This window comes from Opisthocomus hoazin, chromosome Z (assembly GCF_030867145.1).
Source record: "Opisthocomus hoazin isolate bOpiHoa1 chromosome Z, bOpiHoa1.hap1, whole genome shotgun sequence".
In the NCBI taxonomy this organism is placed as follows: domain Eukaryota; kingdom Metazoa; phylum Chordata; class Aves; order Opisthocomiformes; family Opisthocomidae; genus Opisthocomus; species Opisthocomus hoazin.
This window is the reverse complement of record NC_134454.1, coordinates 56,794,259-56,819,767: the sequence shown is the minus strand read 5'-3', so window position 1 is coordinate 56,819,767 and position 25,509 is coordinate 56,794,259. Positions and strand designations below refer to the sequence as shown.

The 25,509-nt window shown below is 43.9% G+C and overlaps 2 protein-coding genes across 6 annotated transcripts in view; one reads left to right on the top strand and one right to left on the bottom strand.

Annotated features, from left to right (window-relative positions):
* IDUA (alpha-L-iduronidase) overlaps nt 1–18,152 on the top strand; it is a 54,976-nt gene extending 36,824 nt beyond the window's left edge. For 3 of the 4 annotated variants that reach the window (XM_075410552.1, XM_075410553.1, XM_075410554.1), the window contains 11 exons: nt 234–341; nt 1,006–1,101; nt 1,653–1,855; nt 2,270–2,449; nt 4,033–4,249; nt 4,834–5,049; nt 5,669–5,790; nt 6,489–6,614; nt 7,230–7,306; nt 8,401–8,501; nt 10,653–14,319. In XM_075410552.1, the coding sequence (XP_075266667.1) occupies nt 234–341; nt 1,006–1,101; nt 1,653–1,855; nt 2,270–2,449; nt 4,033–4,249; nt 4,834–5,049; nt 5,669–5,790; nt 6,489–6,614; nt 7,230–7,306; nt 8,401–8,501; nt 10,653–10,753 (1,547 nt within the window). In that variant the 3' untranslated portion in view covers nt 10,754–14,319. Of the gene's footprint in view, nt 1–233; nt 342–1,005; nt 1,102–1,652; nt 1,856–2,269; nt 2,450–4,032; nt 4,250–4,833; nt 5,050–5,668; nt 5,791–6,488; nt 6,615–7,229; nt 7,307–8,400; nt 8,502–10,652; nt 14,320–18,056 lie in introns of those variants that run through there. The other variant, XR_012761851.1, reaches the window with a different exon arrangement.
* On the bottom strand, nt 17,113–24,176 carry LOC104333550 (purpurin). Of its 2 annotated transcripts, XM_009939063.2 has the most exons (6): nt 24,122–24,176; nt 23,093–23,210; nt 21,495–21,631; nt 19,823–19,935; nt 18,513–18,725; nt 17,113–17,317 (listed from the first exon to the last, which is right to left on the bottom strand). In XM_009939063.2, exons 2-6 carry the CDS (start codon nt 23,207–23,209, stop codon nt 17,307–17,309), a joined length of 591 nt encoding a protein of 196 aa, XP_009937365.1. In that variant the 5' UTR covers nt 23,210; nt 24,122–24,176; the 3' UTR covers nt 17,113–17,306. The 2 variants fall into 2 exon arrangements, with proteins under 2 accessions (XP_009937365.1, XP_075266670.1); XM_075410555.1 differs by lacking the exon at nt 17,113–17,317 and having other exon boundaries at nt 18,499–18,725.
* Nucleotides 24,177–25,509: the final 1,333 nt, after the last annotated feature.

Below are 25,509 nucleotides of genomic sequence, written 5' to 3'. Positions count from 1 at the left end.
TTTATGATGGTAAGTTTTAGTATTGATTACTGTAGTCATTGACAAGTAACAAGTCTGAGCAACTTCAAATCTGAAATATTCCTGGTGGGACATATAGAAACAGGAAAGAAAGTCCATTTAATGATGCTTCTTCATTAACATGTTTGTTTCAGATAATGCAATAACCCTTTCATTAAGCAAAAGGAGATAGCGTTCACAAAAAAAAGGAGACCAATCTTTTGTGTCTTTTATAGGATTTGAATTGATGGGGAATCCATCAGGATATTTTTTAGATTTTGAAGATAAAGAACAGGTAGTAATATGGAGAAACTTAATTACACTTCTGGCCAGCAGATACATAGGTAAGTTCCAACAGAAAAAAAAAGGAAGAAAAAAGGCCAGTTATTTATTCTGTTGTAATCCTTTCTAACTACCTCAAAAAATTCTATGTATTGTGATCAATTTTAAGACCCTGGATTTCAGCACAGAACAAGAAAAAACCCATGCCAGAACAGACAATGGGATAATAGCCCCTTCTTTTGCTGATCCACGACCAGTATCCTGAATGAGCAGTGTGTTCTGGGTAGCATATCTGGCCTGCCTCTGAGGACTGGCTTTTAACTTTGTTATGTTACTGTGGTTGTAAACCACCAGCTTGCAGTAGGACGTGATAACCTGAATACTTCCGACATGCTAGCTTCAGATATCTCTAATGAGACAGAAGCCTCAGCCTAAATAAAGGCTATGTTGAGTGCCCTAACTACGAAGCTGTAATTCACATCACCTCCTTCTCACCTTTCGTCTTTTTCAAGTATTGCTGCATTTAATCGAAAATGAGAGATTGTTTTGAAACTACCAAAATCACATTTCCCTCAAAATTAAACATAGGTAATATTTATACCCTGTTGTAGCTCTGGGTACTGAACCTTACCTGCAGTCCTAATTCATAGGATTATCTGGATCAGTGGCTAATTGATAGCATCATCTGAATAGGCAGCTCACTGATAAATGAGGCCTCTCCTACAGATAGGTATGGATTGGAGCATGTTGCTAAATGGAATTTTGAAACGTGGAATGAACCAGACCACCACGACTTTGACAATGTGTCTATGACAGTGAAAGGTAAGCATGTTTTGGAGCACTTACTAGCGTAGTAAAGTGAGACAAGTGTGCGGTGTGGGTGGAGAGCGAACAATGAGAAAGGAGACATGCTGGCAAAGAAATAAGGTAGATAGGATACATAAGAAATGTGAAAGGCATACTTAGTCTGTTTTGCTAAGGTCATGGTTTCTGACTACACTTCATTCCCTGCTTGAACATCAGTATAAATATAGGGATAGTGGAACAGCGAAAACAGAACAGGAGTTACACTAAGAAGATACAGCTCATTATTTGAATATAAAGTAAGGTTACTGGGGATAAGGCAGTGAAGTATGGAGTAATAGGAAAACTGTTTATTGACAGATGCATGCTTTGGGAACCTGTCCTCACAAGACCTTTGGAAGGACCTTGTGAATGCATCTGAGGTTTTGATGTCTTCTTGTGTTGTCAGAGCATAGGAAGGAGTAGCCCCAGTAAACGCAGTAATAGAATTATAACATCTCCTGGTAGTTTTAGATCAAGATTCTATTTTGAGTGATCATCTTTGATAAATACATCTACTTGGACTTCAGGGTTTCTCAACTATTATGATGCTTGCTCGGAAGGATTAAGAGCAGCCAGTCCCCTGCTAAAATTTGGAGGGCCTGGGGATTCCTTCCACCCCTTACCCAAGTCACCCATGTGCTGGAGTCTTCTGTGTCATTGCTACAATGGAACCAACTTCTTCACAGGGGAGACTGGTGTGAGGCTGGACTACATCTCTCTCCATAAGAAGGTCAGTCCAGTTCAGCTTAAAGCTATTTTTTAAATCAGTTGAATCCAAGTTACATTTTATTCTGGTTTATGAAGTTGATTTCCAGATGAATGTCCAGCCTATAGTAGGAAGCATGGCTACCTGTTCTAATGAAGATGTTCAGCTGCAAGACTTCAGCTTAAAGCAAATTTGCCATTGTCTAATTCCCAGGGGGAAACAACTTGTCTATCTCTTTTCAATTTTATATTCTAGGAGGAGCTCATGCAAACAGCACATGCTGTAACAGACTAGGTAAAAATGCTAATACTGTCTGGCCCACAGCTCCTCAGGACTCCAGGAACATGTTTTCAGAATATGTTTATGTCTGTATGTTATGTCTGTGCATTTACTACTGTTTACTCACTTTCACTAAGCAGATATGAAATATTTTTGCAGGGAGGTGGGAGTTCTCTCTACATCTTGCAACAGGAAGTAGAAGTAGTTGAACAAATTCAGAAGCTGTTTCCAAATTTTGCTTCTGTTGCTATATACAACGATGAAGCAGATCCAGTGGTTGGATGGTCCACTCCACAACTGTGGCGAGCTGATGTGACCTATGCAGCTATGGTTGTAAAGGTAACTCAGTTCCTTGACTCTCTTGTCACAGAATGGTCTTCTGACGCATTAATGCAGTTGCAGAAGTAGACTTACAGTCAGTTTTTAAGCAGCTACTCAGAATAGTAGATCCAACAAAAGGAGAGTTCCCTATTGATACCGCTGGGGTTTCCCTGAATAGTCTGGTTTTGGTAGCTTTATTTAGTTTATATTAGTTTTCTTCATCTTCTCTTTTAAAAAACCAAAGAACTAGTCTTCCGTGTGTTGAAGAATGTGTCAGATATTGTATACAGTCCCCCAGTTAGATCCATGTAATAATGCCACTCCTGTCATCTCACTACTGCAAGCTAACACCTCACTTCTGTGAGATGTTGTTTCCCAGCTCCTTCATAAGCTTATCTCATCAAGAGACATCAGGTATAATTAAGAAGTCCCTTGAACTCTCAGCACAAGCCCATGCTGTGGTTTTGGGTAATAAGTGTACATGTGGTCTTATTAATTACTGCTAGTAGTTACTGCTGTTGATCAGAAAGGCAGAAAGAAAAGAGAATGCTCAGCATTCCTGCTCCTGCAGGAATTGTAGCCAGGGCCCAGAGCAAGCTCAGCTTTTTCCCCTGCATAGCAATAGTTCCTGCTGCGGGCCTGTTGCTTTGTGAGCCACTACTTTACACAGCATCCAGACTCCAGGCACTCCTGTGCAAAATAGTAATTCCCAAACCTGGGAGCATGTATGTCATCAGAAAACAAGACACATCTTACCAGCTGCTCCTGTGGAGACAAAGGCTCCCACCTCCTTTAGGCTGCATACAGAAGCAGTCTTTTCCAAAGCAACAAGCCACTAACTGCATTGCAGGGAGTTTGTGAGAGCAAACAACAGTGTTTGTAAGGACGTGGTGATATGAAAGGAGAAAAAAAGACACATCCAATGAAAGTTAACACTTGGGTGGATAGTAGCTGGAGCCCTGTGTTCCTTGAGGGACACAATTATGAGACCTTTTCAGTTGTCAACCTTCTAAAGGTCTGTTTGATTCTGATATTTAGGCACAATCTGGTAGACAGAGAGCTTGGGAGCTCTGACGTTTTGCATGAAAGCAGCACAGCGACCAGTGAAATACTGGGAAAGCTAATTCCATGTTAGCACCAAGTGGGTAAAATGACTCACTGAGGAACAGAATCCAGGACTGGCTCCCAGACACTCGTGTAGTGGATATGAAGTAACTCCAAAATTGGAGAACCGTTTAGATTTGATTCAGATGGTAAATCCGTATTACTGATTTAATATTCAAGACAGAGGAACATCATTTGTAGTGCAGTAGCCAAGGAAATATATTAATAATTTATACAGAGTACTAGTAATAGTTATTTCAGAGACTTTTTACTGGAAAAGCTATGTGGATACTTCAGATTTTCCAGGGATTAATGTATTACCTAAATAATAGTTTCTCCAAGAGTTGTGAGGCACATTCTAGTTCTTCAAACTTTTCTAAATGGCAGAGTGGCATCTCTTTTCAATATGCTTTAAAGATTTAAAAATACACAGACATCCTGTGATATATGTTGGATTTTCTCCAGGGTGAAGTTCCGTCTTCTCTATGACTTTGCAGGTAATCGTCCAGCATCAAAATCTGCTCATTTCCAAAGCCAACAACACCATTAACTACACACTGCTGAGTAACGACAATGCGTTCTTGAGCTACTACCCCCATTACTTCACACAGCGGACTCTGACAGCACGTTTTCAAATGAACAATACAAAGCCACCTCATGTCCAAATGGTGCGGAAACCAGTGCTGACTGTCATGGGCTTGCTGTCACTGCTAGGTACAGTAACCACTAATTAAACAGCACATCAATAACCTCTTCTACCTAGAAGTTTCCTGCCTAAGAGAGATTATTCCAGCCATCTGGCCACTGATAAAAGCAGGACTTCTCCTACCCTTTGTTTACCAGCTATGTTAAAAAAATGAAACTTTATCTCCTCTGAGGAATTAATAGCTTGGTTGTTCCCGACAGTCTGTTATGCATTTGATTTAATTTACTGCTTTGTTTATACCATCTGTATGCCAGCCACCCCTTTTTCTTTCACTGATGCTTCCCTCTTATGCCATCACATCAGACTGCAAATGTCTTTAAGAGATCCCCATAGCTGGAAGACCCATGCAGCATACTAAAGCAAGATCCTAATTCACTGTTACAAGCTTAGATGTTGCTAGCTGAACTGCTAAGCATAAGAACTGCTGTAGTATGTGCATGCTCTGCTGTCGTAAAATAAGCCTGACTGAATGCTATACCTTGGTGAACTAAGTCAGAACATAGCTCAACTTATAGTTTGACCCTTCCTGTATCAGAATCTGATGCAGGGATGACTAGCAACGATGTTTACAGAGTTTTTACATTTTTTAAAGGAGAAAAGCAGATTTCTGCAGAAGTGAACAGCAGTGAAGGCAAAAGCACTCAAAACAGCACAGTTGGTGTTCTGGCATCTGTGCACACCCCAAGTGAGATGCAACCCTCAGACAGTTGGCAAGCTACTCTACTGATGTATTCAAGTGAGGATAACAGGACTTCATCTAACATCAGCACTGTCACAGTGAACGCCATCCACTTCCCCAAACTTAGAGGTAAACAAACATCCTGTAGGCAGCTCACATAATTGATCTTTAAGATAAAACATCTGCTGAAACATATCTGCTGAGTTGGCTTTTGTTGCAACAGTAAGTTTCATTTGCTATCTTTCTCATTTTTGGGGCACATAGATACGGTTTTCTGAGATACGATGGTGCTCTTCTAGGAGGGGTGCTTTCCTAATGCCTACACTTTGACCCTGTGTTTAATGACAGCTGTAAGTGCTACCTTTTTGGAAAGCTATTCATCTCAGTGTCCTTGGCTGGATATTGCCAGTCAACAATTTCCTTACTGGGATGGCTCCAAGACAGCCAACGTGACCACATGATTGCACAGTTGATGCAGTTGTTCGACAAATGTGTGCAGCGCCTGTGCAAAAAATAAGAGGGTTTCAATACTGGTTATGGAAGTAATAGCTTGAGATTTGAACTTGGCAAATATAAATCGTAGAGCCTTGTAAGTGTGCTAGTGTTGTGTCTTTCCAGTGGAAACCAGGCCCCAAAGTTCTGAAATTGCTTTTGAGAAGGTAGACTTAAACACCTTCTACTAAATCTATTCTTGTTAATCTTTAAATCCAGGTAAAGAGTTTACTCTCTTTCATTTGTGTTCCTAAAGACATGGTGTATGTGACATACTACCTGGATAACAGTCAAACCAATCCCTACCTGAAGTGGAAGCAGCTAGGAAGTCCAGACTTTCCTTCCCCAGAACAGTTCCAGCAAATAAGGGATGCTGAGGTATGACCATGTGTTTGCTTGAAGTGTTGTGTGGGTAAAGTGCTTGTGAATTGGTTAACTACAGCTAAAGAGACAAGAAATCAGTTCAGGTAGTAAAAATTGCCTTAGGCCGCAGTCATGCGCATCTCATATACATATGGAAACACACTTGGAGTCACGCAGGTATTTGTAGTTGATATGCAACTGATACCTTTGTGATTATGTTATACAAGAGACTAAAAGTTGATGACCATCTTCTTTGCTACCGGCCTACCCGTAACTAAGCAGACAGAGTTGCTCCAGAATAAGTTCCACCTTCTCTTTGAAACCTCAGTGAACTTTGAGACCCTTTCTGTTCTGTGTCCGTAAATAAGCCACATGGCCCTGTGTGTATTACAGAAGGGCCAAATTGCTGCATTAGAGAGTTGAAATGAACCCCGCTCAATAACAGAAAACAACCTCCTTCCCGAGGTGGAAACTACCCAGTGCAAGTTCAGAAGACACTTGTCATCGCTCAGGGGCTTACAGGGAGGCCTGCAGTTTCTCTTCATCCTTACCAGTTCTGAATGCACTTTGATGGCTGTAAGCCACATATCAGCACCAACTCTATGGGAAATTTACCGTCCCAATGTAAATACACAGTCACTTTACACTGAGGTAACAGTTGGCCTTTAGGTGCTCTGATGAAAAATTATTCACAACACTTCTTGGCTCCACAGGACCCAGTAGCCACAGGCCCGTTCCCGTTTCCTGAAGGTGGCATCCTGACACTGAAGCAAGACTTTCCTGTTCCTTCAGTCTTTCTTATCCACATCTGTGCAAGACCCAGATCTGTTCCTGATCAAGTATGTATTGTATTCTACTGTCAGACTCACCAAACTAGAAACTGGTTCCTGTTTTAAGTCTCACTAAGAAGAGCAGGACTAGCATTGGGCTTATTATTTGTGAAGACTTAGTAAATAAATAATTATTCTCTGCTTTGACGAGAAGGCTCTCCAAGGCAAAAATCATGATGAAGTATTCCACAGCGAGTGACAGGAGCCATCACTGAGATAAATGCAAGTTTATCTATGGTGGGAAAATAATAATGCAGTACTGGATTGTGCAGTAGCTTTTTTTAAATCACATCATGTTCTACCAGGCTTGGCAACAGCTCTCCAGTTAATAATTGATAGCTAAAATTAAAATGGAATCATGACTGTTGTAGTTTAGCCACCTGTATCTGCTCATTCAGTCCTACCCATGTTCATAGTGGTGACAAGAGCCTCTGAAGGTCCCCTGCAAGGTTGACAAGTTGGAGACATAGGCCACAAAGCCACAGAGCCAGGAATTTTGGTTTTTCCCTTGGTCTCAATGGAAAGAATCAAATCAATTGGCTAGTAAGGAAGGCTGAACACAGAAATCTGATCTGTCTGTTTGGTTTGTACAGTTTTCTTACATGGGCATGTGTCTTTGGACAGGTGACCGGTGTTCGTTTGATACCTCTCACAAAGGGGCAGGTCATTGTGTTGTGGGATGATGACTGTGTAAATTCAAAGTAAGTAGCTTTTAAAATAAAATGAGTTTAACTGAGTTGCTGGCACATTACTTCCTGAATTGCCACCAGTCCTACAGGGGGAAATGAGTTCACAAATTTATGACTAGTTGCTCCTTGAGAAATACAACAGTGCATTTGTCTGACAAAATGAATTATAGGACCTACACGCAATAACTCTGGAGAGCAACCCTGACTAATTTGGGGTCTGAGCAAGGGAATCTGCTCACCAACATCCAATGCCATTTTTGAGGGCCTTGCCTTCAGCATAGCAGACAGGAAGATCCATGATAAAAGTTGTATTAGCAGCAGGTGCCTAGGTGGGATCTTGCACATTCCTCTAAGAGATGTGAGCTGGAAGAAGAAAACTCCATTTCCTTGCTCTAGCAAGCTGTACTAGACTGGAACCCTCTGTAGGTCAACTGTCAGAGGCTATCATAGAATCATTAAGGTTGGAAAAGACCTCTAAGATCATCAAGTCCAACCGTCAACCCAACACCACCGTGCCTACTAAACCATGTCCTAAAGTGCCATGTCTACACATTTTTTTAACACCTCCAGGGATGATGACTCCAGCACTTCCCTGGGCAGCCTCTTCCAATGCTTGACATCACTTTCAGTAAGGAAATTTTTCCTAATATCTGACCTAAACTTCCCCTGACACAACTTGAGGGCATTTCCTCTCATCCTGTCGTTAGTTACTTGGGAGAAGAGACCAACAGCCACCACTATCCACCCAACACTATCCAGTGTATATCCAGACTCCCTCAGGAAGCACTGATTTAGGTCCTTTTCAAGCCAGTCTCCCTAGACTCTTCAGCCTTGATAACCCTGGTTTGAGAGTAAAAGATGCTTAACGGTTTGTGATGCTGCAGGAACCCAATACAGCAAGTCAGTCTGGGTATTATTCTGTGGGCTACTGGAGCCATGATTCTTCCTGATACTGACAATTCATGTCTTCCCACATTTGGTAGGAATGAGTCAACTGATTATTTCCTATTTTTTGCCTTCTTTGTTGAAATGGCCCTGAGATTAGGATTTGATTGCTCACTGCATTATCAGTTATATTTACTGAGTAGTCTGTTTTTCTTTTCTAGATGTATAAAGACATTTGAAGTGCAGTTCTCACCAGATGGAAAAGCATACCAGCGGATTAATGCCAAAGACACAATATTCACCCTCTGGGTCTACAGTCCAGGTAAGACAAGAATACGCATATTATGTAATCTGTCATCTTAATAGTGCCATGCATGAGTGTGTGAAACATCATTTAGTAACTACTGAAGGTACATAACTTGCTGCTGACATACACTCCCATCACAAATAAAAGTACATCCCTTCCTTTACGATCACATTCTCAGTGAAAGCCTTATTCTCAAGGACAAGCACTAATTGACAAATATAGTCATGAGGATGTTATTAGGAGTATTGCCATGAGTAAACTCCTTGTCACAGAAACCAAAGTCACCCAGCTATGGGCCTGACAAACATCCTGAGAGGCAAAGCAGCACTTTTGTCTGTGTTTGTAGATGGTGTAGAAGCATGCAAAAATGAGAACAAAAAAAATTGCTCCACATGACCAGAGCGTGGTGTTCTGCTCTTCGTAGTAGACTCACAGCAAGGCAAGTCTGAGGTTTGGGCTCACTCCCACAGGTATTGGCCATGGCTTTGCCTAAATTTCTACAGTGCTTTTGGGGCAAGGCAGTAGGAGCAAACTGCCTTGGTAACACTTGTATTGTACCACTGAGTCTTGAGGTGGTCAGACTGCCTAAGGATATGGCATCAACACACAAATAAGTGGGAAGTCACGTCCGCCTTTCATGGAGGGGTTGGTTGTCTTGCATTTATTGTGTTCTGAGCTGCTCCAGTGGAAGGTCACAATTCTGCTCTCATCCTGGTTACCTGTCCCTGCTCCCATGCCATTTTATGACTGGCAGTCTTAAGCTATTGAGGTGCTCCCTTGTAAGGACAGAAGAGGTCCTCCTGTAGGACAGCTTTTTCTGGCTGTCTGAACACCTAGCCACAGAGACAGCCCTCTCTTTGCTGTTTGCTGGAGCCTTCTCTTCAGCCCCGACTAGCTGCCTAAATTTTAGATGTTTCACATTAGAGGGCAATGAGTTTCATCTTTGTCAACAGGCAAAGCTTCTCCCAGAGTCTGTGGTCATTCCTCCTCAAATATGGCTTATATGCAATAGAAACACACCCAAATGAAAAACACTGAAAGAAGGTAGTGACGTTTTCTTTGGGTATTTTTTTGTTGGTTTTGGGGCTTTTTTAACCAAATGTAGTCTAATCTGTAATGTGACTGTCCAACAAGTATTACTAATAAGCACTGATCAGAGCTGTGTGACACACAGACAGACCTTGCCTGAAAGTGATACTAATAAAAAGCAATTCAGAGAGATTTTTGCCAGACACACAAGCTCATCTTAGCCTGAGAAAGGCTTAGCATCAGCAGTGAGTGCATAATAAATTTCAGAGCTATTATTGCAATGTAGAGGCTACACAAGTGAGCAAAGACTGTAAATCATGGCTAAGGCAAATCTCTGAAATTAGGATTTGTTATCATCTAGTGCTGCACATCTGGAGACTCTACCAGATTTAATTGGTTGTTTAAAAAACAAAAAAGACTGCTCAAAAAAAATCTCACATCTCAGCAGCCTTTATTGCTAGGTACTTCCTTCACATTATTTCTAGCATTCTTCTTTTAGGAAAAAAATTGAATACTAAAGCACACATAAAAATTAAGTAAATAGATGAGAAAAAACATTTATATTGCTTGTGAGGTTAAAGACTTTGCTAGTGAAAACTGTGTTCTTTGAACGGGATCATGGATGAAAACCAGCAGAGCCACAGAACATCAACTCACATACCTCTGGAGCAAGTGGTGCTGTTTCCTGAGTTGAGCAGAGGGTTTTCAGTCAGCCTGCGTGCTTCTTGCTCTGCTTCTTCGTTGATCCTGTCCCCACGTAACCTGTTCCAAAGGCACAATTCAGGCAGAAAAGTAAGTCAGAAAAAAGGGAATTGCTAGTTTTGGGTTGTCATAGCCTTCTTCCAAAGGGACTGCTGTGACAGCAGTCCTGTAGCTGTACTTGCAGATCCTAATGAGGAGAGAGGAGGTCCGTGGTGCAACAAACAAAAAGAGCCAGTACTTGGCCATGAGGTATGTGTAATCATTTTTTGTTAGACAGGCACAGACGCACCTACACAGGATGCAGAACTGATTTGACCACTTCCCCAGCCCACTCTACAAACCTGCATTTTGTAGGAGTAGTGCCTGCTCCGCATCCTCCATCCACCACAGGTGTCAGCCTTTCACAGTAACCATTTCTAACCTTTTCATTTGCAGGAAGTTCAGTCTCCGGCTTTTACAGAGTGCATGCCATTGACTACTGGGGGAAGGCAGGCCTGTCTTCTCTTCCTGTGGAGTACATTGAAGCTTTCAAGTGACTCTGAAGAGTGGTGCCTGGCTTGGAGACTGAGTGGTGTATGCTCGCTGCGAATGACAACTCCCCAAAAGACCAAACTCCTCCCAAGCTGAGGAGGGTATATGGAAAGGATCTGATGAAGCAACTTAGGAATGCAAGTTAGAAGTAACTGCCTCTATTAACTGTTTAGAGCTCAACAGCGTTATCAAACAGCCACAACTGACAACCCAACTGGTACAATTCTAAGAGGCTGCCATAGGACTGGGATTCAGCTTCGCAGCTCGAAATGATGGGAATAAATATTTATTATTCCCTATTTTACACTGAGCTAACGGTCAGGACGACCAAGGGTTTATAGAGGTCAAAAACTGCAGCAAGGAACAGGACCACTGCTTCAGGGTATGTATGAGGATGGCAGTAAAGGCATGATGTCTGAGAAGGACTGCCTGCTTCAGCTGCCAGGCTGTCTTGACATAATGGTTTGGTGGAAGAGCACACAGCAACCAGACGTGTCCAGAGTGTGAAGGGAAGGATCCCCATGTCCCTGCCAGTTAGTCACACATGTTCCAGGGGGTTATTTCAGAGCACTTGCCATGTCTTCCGATGTATGAGGTGCTTCACCCTCTCACAAAGGGGTTTCCACCCAGCTCTCTCTGCATTTGCGGCTGTTATTTGGGTGCCAGAGCTATTCTCCTCACACAGGCAAAGGGAGGGGTAGAGCTCATCCTCAGAGGGGAAGACGGCGCGAGAAGCTTTAGCCTCCAGACTTCCCTGCCTTTTCTGCTTTCTGCTTTTGCCCAAGTCACCTGTTTGCACTGTGGCCATCAGCTGCTGCCTCTTTATATTGGAGGCTCTAACCGTGAAAGATCCTCTTTCTCTCCATTGCTGTCACCTAGCCTGGCCTTCTACAGCCCTAACAGCTAACTTCTCTCCCCAGCATACCTCCCCTCTCAAACTGTAAGTGGCCTGAGGCTTGGCTTTGGGTGGCCAGGAGGAATCTGAAATGCTAGTTACAGCCTTTTGTGTTTTCACATTACAGGAGAGCACTCTTGAATGTAACAGGGTTGCTACTGACAACCAGTTAGTGAATTAACAAAGAACAGTTTGAGCTGCTGTGCGTTGCAAAGCATGTGTACAAGGGTGTGACATCCCCAGAGCATGAGCTGCAGAACACCTCCGGCTGTCCTTGCAGCTGCCAAACACTTTATGTAACAGCAAAGTTCCCTGTAATTGCAGGGGTGTTTTTTTACTCTCCCATTTTCACAGTTGGCACAGTTTGAAATGTGCCTTTAAAATGCTTGTAGAGGGAAGGATAGGGCCAGTGAAAACAGCTGGAGTGTTTTCCATAAGAGGACCGACTTTGTCGCACAAACAAATCCCCTGCTGCTCTCTTCGCTGACATCAGCCACCTCACCAAGATAATAAAGACTGCATATTTGATGAAACATTCAAGTCTCAGACAAAAAAAAACAAGTTTGCATAGTGGGAGAGCTGAACTACCTCAAATAGCCTCACTTTTACAGCACAGAAAGGAAACATATAAAAATCAGTATACATCTGATGAGGCCTTGTATCTCCTTACCTTCGGGTTACTTGTTCATGTGCTTATGCTGAAAGTTAGTCTTAAAAGATCCATTTGTCACAGAATTCAGATGAAATTTTTCTTGCCTCACTGAAGTTTGAATAAGGAGTGCTTGTCACATCCTAATCTGCCAGTCGCTCCCCCTTAGATGCATGTGCAGAATAGAAGAGGGCTGTTGGGGCCTACTTAAATGATAACTTTCTCAGTTTCAATAAAGTTAGTGAGAAGTTGTACTTGGATGGAGATAGTAAAAACACATTTCAAAGTTGTTATAACTGTCCCTAAGTGAATAACCAGAATACACAGTTAAATAAAATCTAGCACTTAAGACATATTGTTTTGCCAGTATGAAGTGGAACCACAATAAAATACTTCCAGAAATATTCAAGTAAAGGTCCTTGAGAGATTTCAGTGCGTCTGAAGCAGGGAAGATACAAGAGCTTGAGAGGACAGTTTACCCTGCTAGGGTGTCCTGTTTGAGTAGCCTTCTGATTTAAAATTTTCTCACACTGGCCATCAGAATATAGCAGTCTTTATAAAAACAAGTTTGGACTAGTTAAAGGTATTTGGAAAAAAATGAAACAGCAGTTGTGAAGACTATTGATTTTGCTGCACAGGGATGTAGTGGAAAATGTATAGGTGTGCAAATAATGAAAAATAGAAGACCAAAAATCACTGTCCTGCTTTATTTAGCAGACGCATTATACCCCGCACAAGTGAGGTCCATAGTGGCATGTATGAGGCAAATGAGGCAGAGCTGGTAAGTCCTGGTAGAATGTTTGGCTTTTGCAAATGTGCAGAATGGCGATTCTCTTACCCTTTCACTGTATTGAAGTCTGTCCCTATGGCAAGTGATTTACTTTAGGGCAAGTTATCATCTTTTAGATTTTAGACTGTGAGTTCTGCTGACTCAGGAGTTCTGCTTCTCAGCAGTGACACACATGAAGCTTGCAGCTGCTCCTTTGAAGTGATTTGTAATTGTCATACTTTTTTGTCTTGTTAAAAAGCAAAGTAAGACTGCTGTTTTCTCTAAAGTTTCAAGGTAAAATTTCATACATTATTATATCGCTTACTGAAGCCACAAAAAAGCAGAAATTTCATTTGCAAGGGCAGAGATTAACATGTTGCAGATGCAAGTAAAATCCAGTTTCTTAGAGTCAAGCCCAGCCTCTTTGAAAATCTATTACTGGGTCCTGCTTTTAGGGCCTTTACATTAAATGTAATACAAAGTGTGGAAGGTACAGTGCTTTTTCAGGTATTTTTTTCTGGCCGTAGCAAATATACATGGAAAGCAGAGGTGACCAAAATGGTGCACTGGCTGTTCAGAAACAAGTTCTGAATATCCAGCAAGAATTTTTTTCCTAATCTTCTTTTCTGCTTTGGTATAAACTTATTCCTTTAAGCAATAAGCAAGTCTAAACAATTACAGCAGAGAAAAGAATTTGGTATTTCCAGGCTTGAATATATTTCCAACAAAGTATAGATCTTTTGGGGTGCTCTTGTATTTTTTATAATTTAATACCTACAGAAAAATGCTGTTTAATACTTGATATATACTTTCTGTAACCACCTGCACTGACTTGGTCTGACAGGGCTTCCAAAATTGCATGTTTCACTCTACCATCTCTGCCATTACCGGGCAGTTATCAGCCCCTCTGTCACAGTTTCAGTTTTTGGCAGTGCCAGATGTGCACAGCGCTAACTGGAATAGCAGGTGCTTAGTGGTTCTGCAGCATCAGAAGCAAAGCAAGGCTGCAGAGCACTCAGGTATGTCTCTTGCTGGCAGTAAATCCAAAAGGAAAATCTAGTTGCAACTGCAGGATGAGATTGTTTGCCTGCTCTTCAAGCAAACACTTTTGAGGCTATGGAACAGTTTTGCAACTGTTTGTTAAAATGAATGCTAGGGAAAAGCCTTTCAAAGGAGTGTTGTATATTGTCTAATTGTATATACACTGTATTTGTACCATCTTTTGTGCTACCCAATAAAACCAGTTTTTAACCTTTCACATGAGTCCTGCAAGAGCAGAATCTAACCAGTGTGTTCTGGAAACTGCTCAAAACTCTTCTGTCAACAACTTAATCTTGGAAAATAAAGCCTTTTCTCAAGATACAGAGGATAGCTTGATAGGTGCAAATTCCAACATTACATAAAAATGAAGCGTCAAGGGGATGTGACCATAAGAAATTTCAAGGCTGAAGTAGGAACTTAAATGCATAGATTGCTTCAGTTACCACAGCCCAGGGAAAGCTGGTCCAACTCAACATGGTTTCATAGCGTCAGATCTCAGGACTTGCAGTGTCCTTGATGGGAGGAGGTTCACTGACATGTGAAGGACAATATCCTTGCAGGGTTCCTCCTGCTCTTGCACAGTTGTAGCCTTTCTGCCAGCACTAAATGTCCTTCTGAGGACAAAACAACAGTCCTTTTCATCCATAAACAGCTTTTTCTTTTCTCTTGTTAGTGGAAAGTTTGTGCAGGACATAAATTATGTCTTGGGACCTATACAGGCACCTAAAACCAGGAATAATAGACTGATAATCATCATCCAGCTCTTAAGAGCAGGCAGAATTGTGTCTGCCTCTAGACATACCCTAGATGTTTTATGTTCAACTCAGTGCAATAACAAGGGAAGTGTAAATCAGAACAGAATACACTCGTAACTGCTAGCCCTACCCTACCTCATCGTTCACATTTCCTGCAGTCAGTGGAGAGAAATGAATATGAGATAACACCCATCTGTTTATTAACTCACCAGGTCATATGATGAGGGCCTGCTTGCAGTCCTGATGGGAAAGTGTTCCCCAGTTCCTCCAAGAGCAAGGCAGATGCCTGGGGCATGTGTAACTCCACGGTGTATTCTCCAGAATCACCACTATCCTCCTGCAAACCTGGAGGCACAATCTTGTGTGACTGAGTAGGGATTTAAATGCCTAACTCATCTGGGCAGAGTATACCAAGCACAGTAGGGATGCATTTGGTCCTGCATATAGATCTTTCTTGCTAGAACTCCCATCTGCTTTGGTCATACAGTTATAATAACTGTAGAAATTAAAAATCCCGCTTCTCTAGGACTAGTAGTGTTGGTCTGGGCAAAGGTCAGGCTCCTTCAGCTAAGGGTTAGTTGTCTAATCACTTGTGATAGAAGTCCTAAGTTCACGGATCTCCACCCCAATACTTCCTCATAGGAAAGGGGGGCAAGTGGTGAACATTCAATTAATGCACTGACCTTGCACTTAGTCCAGCACAAAAGGCTGATATTTTTTCAACACTCAGTAGTCTCTATCTGTGTGGGGTTTTGTTTGCGTTGCCTACTGCTGCTCTTCTGTTTCTGTCCTTGGCTTTAGATGGTAGTTCACCATCTTGTTCCCCATCAGGGTAGCTTTCCCTAGACCAGAAGAGCGAGCAACACCATTTGATGCTGGCTAAGAGCCTTAGGAGTCCTGCCTGGAAATCCTGTAAAACACAGGCTTGAGAGACTTCCCTGCATCCCTGGGATAATGTCTCTGGCCTTGGAGAAGAGTCTTTAGTCAGCAGTTTTTATGCTCCTTCCAACAGATGCAGAAGATAACCATTGGACATTGCAGACAGGATTGTGCAAGCATCTTGCAGAAGCTGTATTGTAGTGTAGTGCTCTGAAGGTTTTCACTTAATATCAGCGTTGTGCCCTGTACGTTTTGAAAGCCTCAGGAGCAGGGGCTGTTCAGCTTCGTCTTCCCCCAAGGTTTGGTAATCATCACTTGTAAAAATCTGTGTTGCTGACAAACTGCAGCATTCAGCAGAGTGCTGGGGGTGTTCCAGACTGGTAGTTTTATTTGTAGGAAGCTTTCAAAGTGAATGTGATTTTACTAAAAGCAGTGGGAAATATATGTCAAAGATGCTGACTCAGGTTACTCTTTGTCTACATAGAATTGTCTAGGTACTATTCTTTTGGGTCCCTCTGTCTGTGAATTCTTGGCCATAAAACCTCTCGGTTCTATATCTTTCAGTTCTATGCCTCTCAGACACTGGAGGCTGGATTACAAAGGCAGTAGGGAGTAAATTCTATTTATGATATTAGAAATGCAAGTAACTGCTGATTTAAAGCAATGTCCCAGTGTTACTGAAAGGAACATCTGCTTTATTGCATTTGTAATTCAGGGGCTAGTTAGAAGTACTCTGTGCAGACTTTTGAGTATTCAGATGCACGAGAAGTAAGGTGTTACCAGGCAGCAAGAATCACACTATCAGCCTCATCTCAGAGTTGTTGGTCAAGAGGATACCTTAGCTTTGGAATTTAAATAGAGATGGTGGGAGAGGTATGCTGTGCACGCCAGGGCCCTGCAGCCGCCCACAAGACTTCGTTGCTATGGGGAACCTCCACCCACATGGTCCTTGCCCACCTTGCCCATGGTCCACAGGTGCTACCCAGCTGAGGTCAGGTCCCTGCCCTGTGGGAGCCTTGCTGCACGTAGCTCTGCTCTGGCCCCCTCTCCAGCCCTGGGTCTGGCCAGAGGCACCCCACGGGCATGTCTGTGCCCTGCCCTGCACCCTACTGCACGCTCGCTGGCTTGGCTTCCCAGGGGTGCCTCGTCACCACACATTTGTCCCCGTCACCATGTATTTGTCCGACGACCAGCACTGTCAGGGGACCCATGCCGGGGAGGGACACTGCTGTGCCTGTGCTGGAGCTGCCCTTGGCTGCCATCTCGCCTCCCCGCCACGAGAAGCCCCGCTCTTCCTGATCCCCGACTGGGCAGCAGGTAGCAAAAAGCAGTTCCAGAGATGGTGTTTTTTATAAACATTTATTGACAAATGCCACGTTAGGTATTCCCTTGAAAATTCTAATATCAATACTGTATTGCACACAGTTTACAAAATCCCCAATATTTTTATGTGTTCTTCAGGAAAGACACACTAGTCCTCACTATCATTTTCTTTTTTTATTAACGGAGTGTCAACTTCAAGACCAAGAGGTCTGGTTTCTGTGCTTAAGGATAGGATCAGAAGTTACTTTTAGCAGGCCCCTGAAAAGAAAGAAGAGTAAACTTGAATCCTAGTAAGTATATTTGCAAAGTGCTTTAACAGCCTTTTAGTCTTCAGTGAAGCTGTGGCTACAGCCTTCCTAGGGTACTTCTGAACCACAGTACAAAGTTAGGATGGAGGCTGAAAAGTTGCTGTCTGCATTGCTGTGTGTCTGTTGGCACAGTGCTTGCGCAGCCTTTGCTAGTACCAGCTAGCCATGAGCTTTCAGCTTACGTGAGCACCTAGGCATGAGCCCACAAACCAACTGCCCTCCCTCTGCCACGGTAAGCTGTACGGAGGGGCATGGGGCAGGGATGCCCACAGCAGTCCCATAGCCCTGGGGGATGCCAGCACCTGCTCTGTAGTGGAGGACTGGCTCACGCAACGATGTTCCGTTCAGAAGGTTTTAGCTGCCAGTTCTTGTCCAGCAGTGCAGAACATGTGTGCTACTGTGGCAGTGCCCCAGTCCAGGTCCTCAGGCCTGGCTTAGTAAAGCGCCAATCTCCAGCCAAGGCAGTGTGCATGTGAAGGCTGCCCGCAAAGAGGAATTTCTGCCTCCAGCATAGCCCTAAAGAATTATCTGCCTATAGCAGACAGCATATGAGCTAGAAGATCAGCTCCCATGCCTCTAGAAAAAAATTCTTACACCCCCTTTCCCCCCATTCTCTCAAAATGGGCTTTAGACATGCTGTGTTCACATGTATGTGGCGCAACTGCTGACTCCTCATCTCTGCTACTCAGACTGCCTGGGACACAAATCATGGTGGAGCTGAGAAGAGTGAGGGTGCTCCTTCCTGGAGGCAGCTTCTGCTCCTTTTCTGAAGGACAGCGCACAGACCTAAGGTAAGGTGGCCAAGGCAAGCATTTCCAAGTGCAGAAACACCAGGTTGTTACACCCATCCCTATCTTATCTATTAGAGTAACAAAGCTGATCTTTCTTTGGTAGCGTGCCAGTTTCAGCACATAGGATCCCTATAAGGGCAAACTTAAGGCTGCAGAACCGCCCTGTAACAGGCGCTTTCCCTTGCCTATACTTCCCTTTGCAGTGATTTTCTTACGATATATAACATTAAAAAAAATTGCGGAGTACAACTGAAGTTTGCTATGGTTCTGTCACATTTACAGCAGATGCGATCACCTACTCTACAAGCTGCCAGCGCAGCCGTTTCAGTGAGTTTGCTAACTAGCCCAAAGTACCTGACTGAAGCACGGGCTGAAACTGGCCAGACATGCAGATTTCTTCCTGCTTCTGACGCACAATGCGCTGGATGGCAGGGGGGAGGCCACGGGGGTTGCGTGAGAAGATCAGGGAGTAGCCATCATCGCAGGAGCCGTCCTCCTTTAGGCTACGGCAGGCATAGGTAATGGCATAGTTATCATAGTCGGTGTCAATCACCCAGTAGTTGTCCCCTGCAACATCAGAACATGGGTGTTTGTCATGGTGGGCAAAACAGAGCTGAGGTAGACTTAGCCATCCTGCAGGGAAACTCCTCACTTCAGCACATGGTAGCGATAGCTTCCGAAAGGATCTAAAGTCCCGTCCCACATCCATCTTAACTCCACATCATAAAGTGAAGAACTGGGACAAGTACAGGGCATCGTGAGACCGTGTTGTTCCCAATGATGCTCAGTGCATTTTCACCTTTGATTTCTTAGGCTAGAACTATTGGGAGCAGTAGGACTTTCCAGGTTTTCAATGACAAAAAATTGCTTTATGTTTCTCATTCAAGCATGGAGGGGCGGGGCACACAGGTTAAATTTTAGCCATACAGATTACATTTCCTATACAAGAAGCCTCAGCAAAACATGCATCCTGTTTTGCAGCCTCGCTCAAGTAAGTGCATTTTGGTGTGCCTTATCTGCCGGTACTAAGTCAATGTACTTCTTTCTTACGCATTAGCAGGCCACATCCTGCCCAGCTGCCACAGCTGGAGTCCCACAGCTATGGGACACCCAGGCACAAAGTATGGGGTGTGCAGGGTGCATAACTGAGGTTCAGCATGAGCAGTTTCTGCAATGGGGACTTCAGTTAACAGCTCCGTTTTGTTGAGTCCTGCTGTGTCTCTCTGAGGAGAACTGCACCTCGCTGCTGGACTGCAGATGTGAGTCCACATGTTGCTTCCCATTAGCTGTGAGGAGTCCAAGGATGACCGACCCTCCACGCCTTATAGCACCCACTACGGGGCCCAGCAAATATTGCTTCCCTAGGTTCAGCACCCCACTTGGCTGCACAAAATCTTTGTGTGTGGCCCACTGCCTCTAAGCTGCATCCTTCCTGTTAATATATATGACATATAGGTGGGGTCTCTGGGGAGTCTCTGGATCCTGCCTCTTCTGTGGAGATAAAAAGCACTCCTTGGAGAAAGCATCCCCCAAAAAAGGAAACTGTCTCTCCAGTTGGAGCAATCTGAACGCAATTGTTTTTCCTGCTCATATGCTGAAACACACAAATCTGAGCATCTGTAAGCTATCAACCAGTACTTGGGGGGCTGGAGAATTTCACTCACCACCACTGGAGAGGTAGCTGGCCAGGCCCTGGTAGGTCATGTACATTTTTGCTGGAGTGGTTGGGTCGGGTACTGTATACTGAGCAGCCATGTCAGCACAGATCACCCAGAACCTGCAACGAGATCCATGATACTGAAGGTAAAACCCTGCATCACGTCCCTCAGTCAGGACTTGGGCAAGAACCAGGCTATGGTTCAGCCCAGCTGTCTCAGGCATGGGCACGGCCTTTCTTAATGTAAAGTCACTGTTTGTCATTAAGTAATGTGAATCTGTGACACCCCCCTGTTGCTGACTGAACTGCTGCTGTCTGGCCCCCTGCTCTCCTGTGCAATTATGCTGTGACTGGGGCAGTGCCCTGACCCTTCTACAGCTCAGCAGGCCTTTTACCACCCATTTCTGTACCAGCAGACAGCCACCAAGCAAAAGGATGGATCCTGTTTCTTGGCTCCCTGCTAGCAGTTTGCAGAGTGAGCTGACCTGCACTTGGTCTCGCGTGGGCTCATTTTCTGTGTCCTCGGGCGGAGGTGGGAGGTTAGTTCGCGCTCCTCTCTCTAACTCTTCCTAGCTCTATTGGCCCAGGCACATCTGTTACAAGCAAAGGAATTATTACAGCCACTCTGTTGTCTGAGCAAGTTAAAGGCCTTCATGCAGGCTGTGGGAACCCTGCAGGTGCCTAATGATGTCTTCATCATTAGTTTCTTCTAATGCACTTCTCTGGCTGGCATATGTTTGCTTTGAATGCCACCTGCATTTTAGCACAGTTTGTCAAGTGTTACCTGGATTTGGGAAAGTGGAAGGGTATTCATTCCCTTGCTTGCACAGGCTGCACTTTCCCTTTACCCTGCCATTGCAGAAATTAATTCCCAGCAGCCTTGAGACCCCACTTGGTTTCTGAAGAGTCCTTTCAGGAATCTTCTCACCCACACTGCGTGGCATACTTGCAAAGCTTCATTTGCCCCGTCCCAAAATATCCTGGAGTACTGTGCTGTTAAGACTTGCAAGCTTCATAGCCACCTGCTCTGCTCTGTTATTCGTGCAGTTAGACGGTTTTTGGTAGTTAATGCACAACAGAACTAGAGATAGCCTACTGGAAGCCCCAGATTTTCTTTTCTACACACAGAAAGCTATTTAATCCCTTTACATGCTGTAATTTTTGTAGTAACCATGACCGACGGGCAAAACTCCTAAGGTTCCTTCCATCGGTCTGTTCAGGCATCGCAATGGCATCCAAGAGTTAACCACATGTTTTCCTCAGAAGTCCATCCAACACTGTACTGAATGATCTGTGAACATGATGCTCGCTTACATTCCTCTCCGCCCCTGAACATCTCAGTGAAATGAGAGATGTCCTGCCCTTGCAGCCACACAGATTTTGCTAGCTTCTCTCACTTGGAGACAATTCATGCACCTAACTGCTCCATCATTCAAGATTTGACTTTATAATTGACTTATGCAGTAGTTTGTGGTGGACCCAGAGCAAAGCTAGGCTGAGAAGTAACCCAGGACTCCAATGTGTCTAACCTCTGGCTTCTAATGTATTACCTTGATTGAGCTTCGCTTTTTGATGAAGAAACCCTGGTCATGTTGTGTGCTCAGGATAGATCACCATCCATGTCCCTCTCGTCTAGTACCTCACGGCAGCAGCTAGAGCTGCAAGTCAAGAGAGCTCACCCAAAAAGCTTCACTCGGCCTTTGGAAGATGCTGTCATTGTGCCATCTTCCTCCACAGTGTATTCAGCAGAGATGTTGTCCTGAAGGAAAAGGCCTTCTGGATCCTTCTTGGCCAGGGCATACCATTTCCCTGCATACTAATATGAAAGACTATTAATATCTGGATTAATTACCATGACATGATTAGCACAAAAGCATTATTCTTAAACATAGTGCTCTTCTAACTACCCATTGCCTGGCCTGTGGAGGGAGACTAAGTTTGGGTAGGTAGGTAGCACACAGGTCCTCCTGCGCCATCTGATGAACTCTTGCCTCTGTGGCAGGAGGATTGGGTCTAGCAGCTCTGCACTTCTGTGTGCATGTACTTGTTATCATGAGAGATGGTCCTGCCACAGTGACCCCACATTGAAAGCTTCTACCATCCTGAGATGCCTCCTGGAAGTCAGGCCAGTTCTTCCCTGCTCCTGCTCAGGCCTCTGCTTTTCCATGGAAGATGCCATCAACAATACCAAAATGCAGCCCCAGGGACCTCAGCAAGATGGCTGGAGGCACTTTTGTGGCTGCTGGGGGCCGCAGCTGATCTCTGACAGTGAAAAGGGTCTACCCAGAGAAGCACAAAGCGATGACTCTGTGCACTATCAAAAGGAGAGGATGTGTTGGGGGACACTAGCAGCAGGGGGAAATGAAATGAGATTAAGGGGAAGAAAATTTTTAGGAAAAACGGGTCCTTGAAAATGTACAAGCAGTATCCAGCAAAATAAAAACAAGATCAAAACAGGTGACTGACAGACAGGAAGGCACTCAAAAGTTAACATTGTTAGTAGAAATACTGAGGAAAAAAGAAATTAGCTGTGTTAAATTTGATTCTTCAGTGATGCTAATGAGATCTGTTTGGCAAGTTACAGGCTTAAGCCTGAAACAGAGTCCATAATTCCCAAATACAGGAGCCTGAGAAAAACTTAAACTTTTTAAAACTGGGATGTTCCCAAAGCTCTCCCCTGATGTGGCTTTGTTTCCAGCAAAGCCAGTCTTGTACAGAAGAAGTGCTGGCCCCACCCCAGCTGCAGGTGGAAGTGATGTTTGCTGAGTCAAAATACCTACTGGCACACCTGTCTGGACCTTTCCAACACCAAGTTAGCCCCGAATTCCTCCTCAGCAGACATGCTATGTTTAAACAAGAGTCTGTCTGTGTTCAGGATACCCACCTAGGTAAATTTTCAGTTTGACCTTTCTCCCAAGAATGGCTGCTGGTGGATGGAAGTCCCCCAGGGCACTTGTCTGGGCTTTCTCTCTGATGGAGATCTAAATTGTTTCATTCATGGGACCGCTCAAAGCTGAGATCTGTACTGTGCCTCGAGCTAACAGAAGATGACGTCTAATGGAATAACGTCCCTGACTTTCAAGGCTGGTTTTATCATAATGCTCAGAAGGTTAAACAGTAGTGAGAAAAGCGAGCTACAGAAACAGTGTCTGAGAGACAGCATACAAAGGAAGTTAACTTCTTGAGGAACCCCTTTAGATTAACACAATCCATAAGCTGGAAGAACGGTTTTTATATGAATCTTCTTCACAAATAATGTTTAAGTGTTCATAATTACCCTTTTTGGATCAAAATTGTCTTTCACAGAGAAAGATTCCACTGCACAGGTCTGAGCTAGGCTATATTCAACAGTGGAGAAGATCGAGGCCAGGAAAACATACTGTGCGTATTTCATTCTGCAAGACAAAAGCAAACATGGAGTTTTGTTTAATGCAGTAGTTACGAGTAGCTAGTGCTGTGCCTACAGATACATTCTGCTCATTTTAAAACTAGTTTCTTTCCGTGCTGAGTAGACCACCAACTCCCCCACTGAGAAACGACTGGGGCATTTTGGTGCATAAATCCAGCCAAAACTGAGCATCAGCAGCAATTACTTTGAAGAGTATTTTGCTTGCCAGTAGTAGTATTGCAGTTCATGATATTTTTGCATTATAAATCAAGCCAGACTCTGGATAAGGTTGGTAAGAATTGATAAAAAATTGTAATTTTTTGAATTTTTGTTTTTACAAGAAGAGTAACATTCTGATGAGCTCTGGTAAAGCACTGTAGGTTGTAAGGATGTTCTTTTGAATTATTTCATGGTGAATGTCCACTTTGCTTTCAAGCCAGCAAAGCTGTGTTCTTTATGACCAGTTCTCACCACCGAAACAGGCTCTTCCTAGCTGCCTACTCTAATGACAAAATACATCTTGTATTGTCTGCCCTCAGACCATTCACTCTGCAAACATGACGTATAATATTCAGTTTCTGGAGGCTTGATCTACCATTGCAGCACAGCCACAAGCTGCCCATGGCTTTATTTGTCTCCTCAGGTATCTCAGCTCATCCATATCCCAGTATATTTGTTTCTCACACTTTGGGAAGAGAGCACATGCATATGCATTCTTGTAGAGTGTTTGACCCTGAATACCTATTCTGATGCCAAGATAAAACAGTTACCTGAAGCTTGCCTGCAGCATCCAAGCTGAGCTACCAAGGACTCCAAACACCCAAGCAGCTACTCTGCTCCCAGCTGCTGCAGTGCAAGCTGCACTTTCCTGCTGCAAGAGATGCTAATCTGGCCCGCCTCTGCTGAAGAGAGACCTACCTGTTGCAGTAGAGACGTTGGAGATCCCCGAGACTACTCTGCTTCAGTCTTTGGGCTGCAGTCAGCAGGAGAGTTTTGTGCCAATTGCCGTCGAGCTGCCTTTAAATAATGAATCTGCAAAGTCACTAATTGGTTATTTTTGCTCGTGTGCCTGAATAAAACGCTTAATCTTGGATAATCCATTATGTAAATACCAACTGTAATCCTCACACTGGTGGGTCTAACTGCTATACTAATACAAACGCAGCTTTTACATAATGGAAAAAGCTGCCCAGAAAGCTAATAAGTCTGCTGATGTGATTGTACCACACCTTTGTCTCATTGAAGTCTTTCTGCTTCTAACACGTGTTAGGAAAATAAGCACAGAGCATTAACCAGAGAAACTCATGGACTATACATACTCATCTGCATAGGCACATGTTCATATTTGACAATTTGCATGGGATAGATGTGTAATTAGTTCTTCCAATATCTGCATCACCAAATTAACATGGTCCTTGAAAAACTAGAAAGATGTTATGCATTATCTACTGGCAGGGAAAAAAAAGTGCAAAAATAAAGATTTTGCCATCATGTTCACATCAAAATCTTGGAGCCCCCTGTGCTCCTGTGCACTGAAACATCTTTATGTATATTCTTCCCAGCTCGTCTTATCAAAGTTTCAAGTTACATAAATACTATAGTTCTATCCTTCCTGAGGTTCTTCCCTCGTTCTTCCTAGAAGGCTTCCATGGAGATGCAATAAAGCACAAAAAGATGGGAAGGCAGAAATGGCTAGAAAAGCTTTTTCGGTCAGAAACTGTGCATGCCATTCTTACAGTTTCCCCAGGTGCCCAAAGAATTTCCCCAACTGCAAAGGCTGTCCGTGTACTCTTTCCACTCAGGCTCACCCGGAAGATTCAAGACTTCACACGCTTATCCAGGAGTTGCCAGCACTAGCAGTTATTTCTCCCACTGGGCTGCTGGGTGCTTGGGACCCTTGGATGTACCCACAAGGGATGACTCACCTCTTCATACAGAGTAAGCCCAGGGAATCCTGAACCTCCTGGTAATGACCCAACAATCTGAACATTCAGAGTAAGGCTAAAGCCTTTTGGATGTGTTGAATGTGCTGCAGAGATCACTTACAGCTGCTTGCCCAGGAATTCCTGAACAGAATCATGCAACCTCACCCCATAGCTGGTGTGAACTGTGTTGCTTTCCAGGCAGCTTGTTTCCCATTGTCTGGGAGAGAGAGTTCTTACTCGCTGCCAGAGGAAACTGATTTGGCCTCTGTGACCTGCTGGTAACTGGGACAGGAGGGTGTGAGCACCTGTCCCAGGCCAGGGGTGACCAGGAGCAAGTGCCACGGCGTGGTTCCCCACCTGATGGAGGAGCTGGGTGCTGCC

Coding starts and splice junctions, on each gene's coding strand:
- LOC104333550 (XM_075410555.1), bottom strand. CDS start 23,209: ATGAAATACGCACAGTATGTTTTCCTGGCCTCGATCTTCTCCACTGTT. Junction 21,632..23,092: donor ACAATTTTGATCCAAAAAGG/GTAATTATGAAC, acceptor CTTTCATATTAG/TATGCAGGGAAATGGTATGC. Junction 19,936..21,494: donor GGCCGAGTGAAGCTTTTTGG/GTGAGCTCTCTT, acceptor ATCTCGTTGCAG/GTTCTGGGTGATCTGTGCTG.